This window comes from Clinocottus analis, unplaced genomic scaffold (genome assembly GCF_023055335.1).
Source record: "Clinocottus analis isolate CAN_PGR_092001 unplaced genomic scaffold, fCliAna1.0.p SCAF_10, whole genome shotgun sequence".
Taxonomy (NCBI): domain Eukaryota; kingdom Metazoa; phylum Chordata; class Actinopteri; order Perciformes; family Cottidae; genus Clinocottus; species Clinocottus analis.
Window position 1 is genome coordinate 4,638,213 of NW_027175821.1, and position 10,151 is coordinate 4,648,363.

General features: G+C 49.0%; 1 protein-coding gene across 1 annotated transcript; it reads left to right on the plus strand.

The window, feature by feature from the left end:
- The first annotated feature begins 324 nt into the window (after window positions 1–324).
- Window positions 325–8,603, plus strand: LOC137789871 (progesterone receptor-like). The gene is made up of 9 exons (XM_068583730.1): window positions 325–1,442; window positions 2,499–2,635; window positions 2,891–3,007; window positions 3,416–3,535; window positions 3,652–3,858; window positions 4,628–4,772; window positions 5,905–6,035; window positions 6,192–6,343; window positions 8,439–8,603. The coding sequence occupies exons 1-9, from the start codon at window positions 604–606 to the stop codon at window positions 8,601–8,603; spliced, it is 2,013 nt and encodes a 670-aa protein (XP_068439831.1). The 5' UTR covers window positions 325–603.
- The last annotated feature ends 1,548 nt before the right edge of the window (window positions 8,604–10,151 follow it).

Sequence of the window (10,151 nt, forward strand, 5' to 3'; positions counted from 1 at the left end):
TGATTATTAACCTCAACTAGAGGTTTGTCCATCCAATAGAAATGCACAGAACATTAAAAGGGACATTGCCACTAATGCAGCCTAAAAAACAACACCCATCACTGCCTGTTACTACATAACAGAAGCCTAAATTAATAGAAATTATATTGCCCTCAAACGTCAATTATTATGCAATGTACACTTAGCCCAACGTAAGTATTGTTTCAGTCCAAAATGAACTGGAACCGGACACGGCAGCAACCGGGGAGTGTACCGCTCGGTCTCTTTTTTATTTTAATCCAGCTGGATGTTCTCGCGAGACTCGTCAACATGCCAGAGTACAAAGTCAAGTTACAGAGTTCAAACCGTTACTTGTGAGTGTGTGTCTCCCCGTCGGCGCTACAAGCAGTGAGACCGGTTACTTTGAGAGAAGAGAGGAAAGTTAGTCGGTCCTTCATTCGCGGAGGGAAGTCGACGGGACGGCCCTACCCTGAAAACGTCCTACGACGTCTCCAGCTTTGAATTTCATATCCGCTGAAGCACACGAGCGGAGAGAGACTCGTAGGAGTGGAGTGTTGTTTGATTTGTTCACCGTGTGCAACCAGCGCGCGGGTGTAAACAGAGATGGCCTTTCGCATGAGCCTGTCGGACTTGGAGGAGACGTCCAACTCTCTCGCCATGAACGAGCGCGACCAGCTGAAGCACGCGGACACCTGTGCGCGCGCGACCACTGCCGAGCTCAGCAAGGCGGTGTCGGTGTCCTTGGGTTTGGACTCGGCGTCGTCTCCGCCCAACGGCATGCACCCGTGCTCCGCCGGCGGCTTCGCGGACTTCGACCCCGCCGTGGAGAGCGGCTCCCGCGGCAGAGCTCAGGACTTAGGAGCGGCTCGGCTGAGCGGCGGCGAACCGCGGGAGGACGACTTTGGAGACGCGTGCCACGGCATTCAGCAGGTGAGCTGCATGGAGCTGCTCCGGTCGGGCGACGTGGACGGCGCGCAGGGCGAGACGCGCGACTCTGTCATATCCAGATACGTCTCCAAGGAATCCAACTTGTTCATGAGCCCGGCGGCGGAGCTGCCCGCGTACTCTCAGGTGGACGAGCTCTTCCCTTTCAGACCGTACTCCGCGTACTCCGCCGGTCCGAGCCCGGCGGGCGTGTGGCGCACGTACAGCAGCCGATCCGAGCCAGAGAGGGGAGGAGGAGGAACCGGCGGACATGGTTTGTTGTGTAAATACTGTAATTGCGAGCAAGCCTCTCTCGGACCCCGACGGGAATGCCACTGCATGTGGTACAGCAAGGGTGAGCAAGGTGGCAAAGGTGGCGCGCGAGCGGCGATGATGGTGGCACAAGGCTACGGCCAAGTGGAAAGTTACCAAAGTGCGATTCCCCAGGAGCAGCTCACTCTGTCCGCCATCAAGAGCGAGCCCTCGGTGTGGATGGATTGCTCTGATCGCAGTTTCAGGTAAAATTGTAGACATCATAAATTAAAAATGGATTTTAAGGGTTTGCTCTGATTTGTTTTTACATTGGCACCAAGTCAGGGGGGGGCAGCCCTGTTCGGAGCTGCCACCTTTCCTTCCACTCATTCCAGTCGCATATTTCATTAATCAGTAATAAAGATCAAATGCAGATGAACTTGGTGTCAAGGGACGCGTGCTCTAGTCCGCCAAGCTTCACAATTGGTCTAAATGAGCGTGATATTGTTGGATTTGGTCCATTAAAAAAAAAAGAAGTCTTTAGAACGTAATGCTTCATTGAATCCATTATCTCACTTTAACGCTCCCCCCCTGTCCTTCATTTCTTCTTGTACTTATCTTGACTATCTGGATTTTATAACAAAGGATTGCTGCACTTTGACACACAATTTACCAACAGGCAGTAAATCTGATTTTCTGTATCCCCCCCCCCCCATATTCAGGAAGCCTAGTCCAGCTGCAGAGGCAGCTGCAGCTCAGCATTCACTTATTTGTCCCCCAAACAGCCACATGTGCTCTCCAGCGGCCTTGGCCAAGTTGCATTTCATCATCAAAGTTCACTCTATCCCTAACTTTCCACTAATACCACATAATACACCCGTGTCACTATAAACAAGAGATACGGCACCTGCTCTGTCCCTGAAGTGAAAGACAAACGTCCTGTTTTTCCACTTCTGGAAACGGCCAACTGCGCAAGTATTGAATCCCAGGTGTGGTGTGCCATCTCTTAGAGCACTTACTTTGTTATTGTATATATAGTCAACTCGAGAACAGCGACATCTCTGACTGCTGTAATTAGATCGGATTTAGGGAATTAGTTCCCCAAATGTCATAAGAGGCGGCCCAACGCCCTCTGGGGACGTGGTAATTTAAAAGCTTTTTACTATGCCCGTCTGTCATATTTACTATGTCTGTCATATTGCTCATCCTGAGATTTATGACTGAATAATGTGTGGTTATCTGTGCGCGCTTGGTAAATAAATGAAAAAAAAAGCCCCAATTCATACGTTTGTGTCTTTGTGTGTGTGTTGGTGTACGTCCAGGCATGAGGATTTGTTTCCAGGTGTGTACCTGTCAGACAGAAGAGTGTGCCAAGTATGTGGAGACGATGCCTCTGGTTGTCACTATGGAGCCGTCACCTGCGGGAGCTGCAAAGTATTCTTCAAGAGGGCCGCTGCAGGTAGGTCTGACACACACACACACATGCACACATGCGAGCGCACACACACAATTGCTCATTATACGCTGATTTAATTTCTTACGCCCACCCGTTCATGCAAGCAGGGCACAGTGACCTGACATTATGAGGTCGACTCACTCGTTATCAGTCAACACCCACATATCTCTGCTTTAAGTGGAAGCCGAGGCATTGTTGAGCTCCTTCCTTCACCTCCCCCTCCCTCCCTCCCTACCCTTCCTCCTTCTGTACCACCAGGTAAGCAGAACCACCTGTGTGCCAGCCGGAACGACTGCACCATCGACAAGCTGAGGAGGAAAAACTGCGCCTCTTGCCGTTTGAAGAGATGCTTCATGTCGGGAATGAGCCTGAAAGGTGAGCGTCCAACGACAAATGAGGGAGAGGAAAGAATGCGCGGCACGCGTTGAAAACGTGGAAAATGGGGTCAGGGCGGTTGAATACCTTACATGCATTGGATCAGAACACACTAATCAAATGTTCTAGCTTAAATACAGTGTAACAAATCCATTTCTGCAGAGGCCAAAAGAGCATTTTCTTGGCCAGTGGCCACTGTCGAGAGACCCCTTGCCACATTGGTTACGATAAGGAACAGCTCCACTGTCTGACAGTCAATTCCTTCCAGTTCCTTTTCCCAGATTTCTCCAGCTATCTATTGTGTAAGAAATCAGACAAAACAACTTGGAAATGGAAGCCTCTTATCTCATTTTCTCCCTCATGCCTCCCCCCCCCCTCACTCCTCATCTGTGTCGTCTGTGGTTCTAGGTCGCAGGCTGAAGGGAACTGGACAGCTGAAGAGCGGAGAGGAGGCGCAAGGGCCCGGGGAAAGGCCCGCGAAGAGAGACGTCGTCTTGGAGCCGGGAAGCGTAGTCGCCAGGGCTCAAAGTGAGGGTCGTTGTTAGCGCCACGCTAACTCAAATGCTAAACATCTTCTGTAAAACATGTGCTGATTTTTTTTCTTTCTTCTCTCTCTTCATTTCAATCCTGCGTGTCTCGAGCAGCGTCCCACTCCCTGGCTCTCGGCATCCCCCCGACGCTGCGCTCGTGCCTCTCCCTGCTCAGCGTCCTGCAGGCCATCGAGCCGGCCGTGGTCAACGCCGGGCACGACCACGCGCAGCCCGACAGCCCCGCGTGCCTGCTCACCAGCCTCAACGAGCTGGGGGAGAGGCAGCTGGTAACCGTGGTGCGCTGGGCCAAGGCGATACCAGGTAAACGAGTCCGGGCCGAGGTGCGTGCCGCGTGTGGGCGTGTGCTGCCGAGGCCGACGTGTCCTGAAATGTTTCAGTGTTCTGCGTAGCGCCAGACAAGTCATGTGCATTTTGTTGGATAAAAATAAAACACAGACAAGGTCAGGCATGTCGTGTCGAGCTGCAGATCAGAACCACAGCGAGAGGCGACTCAGTCGCTCGATGGCGGCCGTGGGATCGAGCAGTCCTTTTAACCACGAGGCTGGCGGTTTGATCCCCGGCTCCTCCCGTCCTCGAGCGAGACGCTGAGCGCCCGAGTGGGTTCACATCAGCCCACTGCTTTGCGTGGGTTAGAGGGAAATGTCACATCTCGTGTATGTAGTGAAATTAAGTTTGTATTGCAGTTCAAGTTCACCGCAATTACGCAGACGGGCTCTGCGGCCGCCAGTAAAAAAAAAAAAGAAAAAGTCTAATGCCTGATCTAATATATGTTGTCATTGTGCAAGGCCTCCTCTTTTTCCTCCGGAGATAACGGGCAATGCCAGGGTTTTGTGCCAGTTAAACTTCTCCATTTTGAGCAGCCACTGTTCGTATATCCACCACTAGAGGGGGATATGTTCACATATCCAGCCAAGAGCTGCAAAAGGCCCCGCTGTCTATCGACACTGTGCTATTCCTGTTATTAGCCCGGAGGCTTTGCATATATTAGACCCACTTGTGTTTGAAAGTGTTATATCACCACTTGCAGGTGTTTGGGTTTTTTTTTAAAAAAAAGAAGTGTTTTCAACAGGTTTCCGTGAAATGCACGTCGATGACCAGATGTCAGTGATTCAGCTGTCATGGATGGGGGTGATGGTGTTCGCTTTGGGCTGGAGGTCCTACACGCTCACTAACAGCTCCCTGCTGTACTTTGCTCCAGACCTGGTTTTCAATGAGTAAGTCACAGAAAACACTGGCTTTGCGAAGCCGCCCCCCCCCTCCCACTCCTCTCCCCATCCGTTTCTCAAACGAAGAAAGTTTTGTTCGGGTCTCAACAGCCGAGGTAATCATCGTGGCATCGGGTTTGTTTCCGTATTATGAGATATCACCTGTCACCGCGATTGGAAGGAAAAGGCACAGTGGAATACGAGCTTCAGAGGAAGCGTTGTTATTTTTTATTATTTTTGTTCAATCACACGGCGAACGTCGTGTTTTTCAAGGCGAGAGGGTAAACAACCGTGTTCTGCTTTTACCGTTTCCCTCGCATCGGCTGCATATATACACACACACACACACACACGCGTGGCCGCGGAGGGATCACCTCAGATGATTTATTCCGTTTCATCTTCACGAAGCCGCCGTCGTTTCCCAAGAACTGCTACGGCATTGAGTCACTTCCTTTTTCCATTACTTTGACAAGTTTCAGTTTGCGCCGCAACCTCTTCCAGCCTCTCTAAAAAAATATTTGAAAAGAAAAGAAATGTTTCTGACACCTCAAGTCCTGTCCTTTTATTTGTACTTCAAAAAAAAACTTAACATAAGAGTTAGTAAAGCAAATCGTCCGCACTTGATACACACGAATAACACTTCCACCGGCCTCTTATCACTAAATTGTCTTTCTGTGTTGAAGGAGGCCGCTGCTCTGAATGCTGAAGCCGGCGACAGGCCTTCAGAGCCGCTTTCACTCGGCCGGTGTTTTTTCGCGCAGCATTAGCAAAAGCGCTCATTCCGTCTGAATTCGACCTCTGTCACTATTGGGCTGCCTCCGACCCGCATGGTAATGGGTACGCCTGCCCTCGTTGCCGACCCTCATTTTTCTCTGCCTCTTCGTTGTTCCCTTTTTTCCATTATCCACCTCACTCATTTCTTCTAACCTCTGCAGCTTTTTTCCTCTTCTTTTCACTTCTGCCTCCATTAATTGTCTTTGTCCTTTCTACATTTCTCTCCGCCTGACCCTCTCTCCTCCTTATGTGGCACCCGGTGCTCCTACTTCTGCTCTCACAGTGGTTTTTTTTTTTTTGTATCCTCTTTCTTTTTTCCCCCTCCCCTTCCTCCTCCTCCTCCTCCTTCTCCTCCTCTTCCTCGCAGCCAACGGATGCAAGTGTCCAGTATGTATGAACACTGTGTCAGGATGAAGCTGCTCTCCCAGAGGTTTTGCATGCTGAAGGTCACTCAGGAGGAGTTCCTCTGCATGAAGGCCCTGGTCCTCTTCAGCATCAGTGAGTCCGCCCCGGGCGAAACAAAATAATAAGTTGAATGTCAACTCAGCGAGTGAAATAGGACTCGAATGGAGCTCGTCCGTGCTTCAGAGAACTGATGGGGCGTGGATAAAGTCTGGGAGAGTTATTGTTGTGTGCTGGCTCTTGTGCTCACAGTGCCAGTGGAGGGCCTGAAGAACCAGCGTTGCTTTGACGAACTGCGGACCTCCTACATCAAGGAGCTGGACCGCTTGGCGAGCCACTGCGGAGAGACCACCCGCACGCACCGACTGTTTCAGCTCACGCAGCTGCTGGACTCCCTCCAGTCGGTAATGGACACAATCCGCCTTCGTATATGAACGCGCCGTGCCGGGACTCTGTCAACCGCTGCATGAATGGGACATCGCGGGAGGGAAACGGTGCAAAGTGCACCAAATCTGAATTTGACCCGAAACAATACTTGCGCTGACTCCCGAACTTACTAGACCGCGTCAGGATTTTGTTTGTCGTTTCATGGCTGGTTGACTGTAAATCCGGCCAGTCAGTTATTACATTTCAAGTGGGAGTAGCTGTATCGATTTCAGAGCCGGCAACAGGCGGACCGACACAAACTGTGATATCATCCCGACTCCCATAGTTCCTTTATCAATCTGGGATACACTTCCCGGTTTGTGCACAAATCCCCAGCCACCCTACTCCCAGGGTTAAACGCATACCACAGGGTCATGTGACTGCTTTAGCTTCAATGTGCCGGCAGTACATCAGGAGGGAGCATGAGGAGTCACCCTCTGGCGGTAGCATGGCTGCATCAAGAATAACTAGAGCCCCAGAAGGAACTGACACACATGTGATGTCCAGGATGCAGAGCACCCGACATCGCGTCCCAGTCGATATCATTTAGTGCTGGCGGACTGCACTCCCACGCTAACCTATATACTGTATTGACAGGAAACATTGCAGCAGCAGCAATTCAAAGCGGATCGTATTTGCAGATGCAAACATGCTGACGTGTGAACCGGCCCGGAAAGAGAAAAAAGCTTCTTTAAAATGAGTTTAGAGCGAGTTAGGAGATGGAGAGCTCTACGAAGTGCTCCAGAGCGCCAACATGTGATCTCAGAAACTGATTACTTTGAACACGGAGGTCCAGAATCTTATTTGTCCAAATAAACAATTTCGGAGCAAACTAAAGCAATAAAAGAAAAGCGAAAGATTAACCAAGTTTTGTCTTTGAGAAAGAGAGATTAATAATTGAATCATTCGTTCTTCATCTGCTGGAGAAAATTAACACTTTACAAACTTGTGTGTTTTAATGGTAAAGTGCTTTAAAAAGCCTAAAGTTATAAGGAATTCGAGAAGTATTTTGTACAACGGAATATATGTTTCACATAGGTGTATATGTTCACTTTAAATTTATAGTTAAAAAAATATTTAAAAAATATTTTTTTATAGGAATGGTTATATATATATATATATATATATATATATATATATATATATATATATATATATATATATATATATATATATATATATATATATATATATATATATATATATATATATATATATAATAGTTTTTTCCTAAACTGCATTGAAAACTTCTGGTAAAATTAACCCGTTTTTCAAAGTAAAAGCTCCCAGTCTAATTTATGGGGACTTTATGTCTTTTAATGTGTTCAATAAAGCGTCACAACAAATAGTTTTTGCACATCAGCCTGCCTCATGCACAGATGTAGCCGAGATCATCAAAGTCAGTAAAACCTGAAAGAAAGCATCACTTGAGACCCGTTTGTTATTCCCAAAACCTTAACCTACGTGGATTTGAAATCATTCTTGAAACATTGTCAACGGCGGTGTATGATCTGGTGGGGGTGCGTCCACTAGAGGGTGTCAATCGACTGCTTTCCCTCCTTACCGCCACTACTTTTAATACTAATTTGTAGCAATTATCTAGGTTAAACAACCCTCCATGACATCAGCAGGTGGGGCGTGACCAGAGGAGCTGGAAAAGTTTCCTCCCAAAGAGAGCCGAGCTGCAAGCCGCTGCAGCCGCGCGTCTCTCACTGTGGATTTACTCTTAAAGGCTCGGCTTTGTCGGCGTCCCACTCGCATCCCAGATCTTCTAACGGCGCGCGAGCGAGAGGGCAGCCAGGGGACCGTCTGGCGGGGCCCCTCAGGCGCTTGATCAAGACTTTACCTTTCGGCTTTACCCCGCCTGCGGGGGCTTACGGCGTCGCAACGAGTGTCATCTTTTTAAATCGCCTCCTAAAGCCCGCGTCAAAAGACGGGGCTCCGATGCCGTTTGCCGTTTCCTCTTTAATCCGCGGGTTTTGTTCTTTTTTCTCTCTTTTGTTTCCCCCAACTTTGCACAAACGTCCGCTAATAACCTCTCTCTTATTCTCGCTCTTTCCTTTTTGCTCTCAGATCGTGAGGAAGCTGCACCAGTTCACCTACGACCTGTTCCTCCAAGCGCAGTCTCTGCAGACGCGCGTCAACTTCCCCGAGATGATCTCCGAGATCGTCAGCGTCCACGTGCCCAAGATCCTGTCGGGCATGGTCAAGCCCATCCTTTTCCACGAAACGGCCTGAGGGAGGAAGCCGCGGTGTCGCTCCTGCGTGTCGCTCCACTCTGGGGGGGGGGGGGGGGAGCTGGGAGGGCACTCGAGACGCTTCGTGGTTTTCACGAGGTGAAGTGGAGCACGGTGAAGCCATGAAGGGCACGAAAGCGCATTCCTCCAATCTAATTGCATCCACTTTGTTCTTCCTACTGCCTGCTATCTGTATCTCTCACACGCACACACACACACAGACACACAACACATGTTTTCTGGAGCCGATTAAAGAAACGATTTCTTTCCTGCTTTTTTTTTTTTTTTTTTTTTTGTTCTTTTCAAGCATGCATTCCTCCACACGGGGCTCATGAAAGGCCGACCGCTCGGCGTAGACGTCTTCATATTTAACTGGCAAAAGGGCTTTTTTTTTTTTTTTTTTTTTAAATTTCAGTAGGCGATCCGGTAGCGAGAAAAAGCCGGTTTGCAGAGTTCACATTGCCGTAGCTTGTGTGTGCGCGCAGTGGTCTGACATTTGCGTTCACTTTCTTAACAATGAATGTTCTTGTGTGCGCCTGAGGTGAGCCAAGTTGATTGACAGCTAATAAAACGGCTGCGGCATGCATGCGAAGACACAAGGCCGCCTCGCCGGAATACAAGGACAGCACTGATAGCGGTTCTGATCCGTAGGAGTCGTCGCCGACTCGTCGTTTTTAGGTGTCCACAAAACAAACGCGCTTTTAAACTGCAAGTGACCGCCACCGACGGCAATTCAAAATGTATATTTAAGAATTTTCTAACATCAAAAGGTCACACCGAAGAAAAAAATGATTGTAAGAAACACGTCGACTGTACTTAAATATGGCAAATTATTTTTTCTGTTTTGTGTACTTTGCTTTGTTTTTGAATGCCAAACATTATTCAAGTATTTAAAAAAAAAAAAAAATTCCAGGACGAACATTTCATACTGTTGTGACTTTTTCTACAGTTTCTTAAAAAGTGTGCTTTTTCCGTTTGTGTGTCACCGTGCGTACGCATTGTCACTCTTGACAAGAACCCGCTAACTGTGATGCCACACGTGACAGCTCAATGTGTAATAAAAACTGAAGCATGAAGTGTGTGTGTTCATTCGTCAGTAACGAGGCGCAGATTGGATATCGCGGCACACATCTCTCTCCCGGACAGTGTGCTCTCTTTTAAAACGCACGCTTTTACGGTTGTGGAAACGTTTCTCTGATTTATTTCAGTCCGCTCCACGCAGCCAAGTGGACGGTGCAGGCAGGCTTTTTTAACTCAGCATTGCACACCCCTCAGGATTGTCCCAGCCTCCACCCAGCGAGGTAATAGATCACAGCGGGGAATCCAGAGCATGTCCCAGTCCAGGAGGAGGAGGAAGAGGAGGAGGAGGCCTGGCTGATTCCCCATGTGTCCTGCAGGAAGCTGCACATGTCTTGCAGACTCTGAGAAGCCGCCGCCGGGGCTTTACCGCCACCCAGCGGCCGCTGTCGGACCTGCAAGAGCGAGAGCGGGGCCGACATCTGCTGGAACCATTGACATTTGCTTCGTAATGTAATTGGACACGGATCCA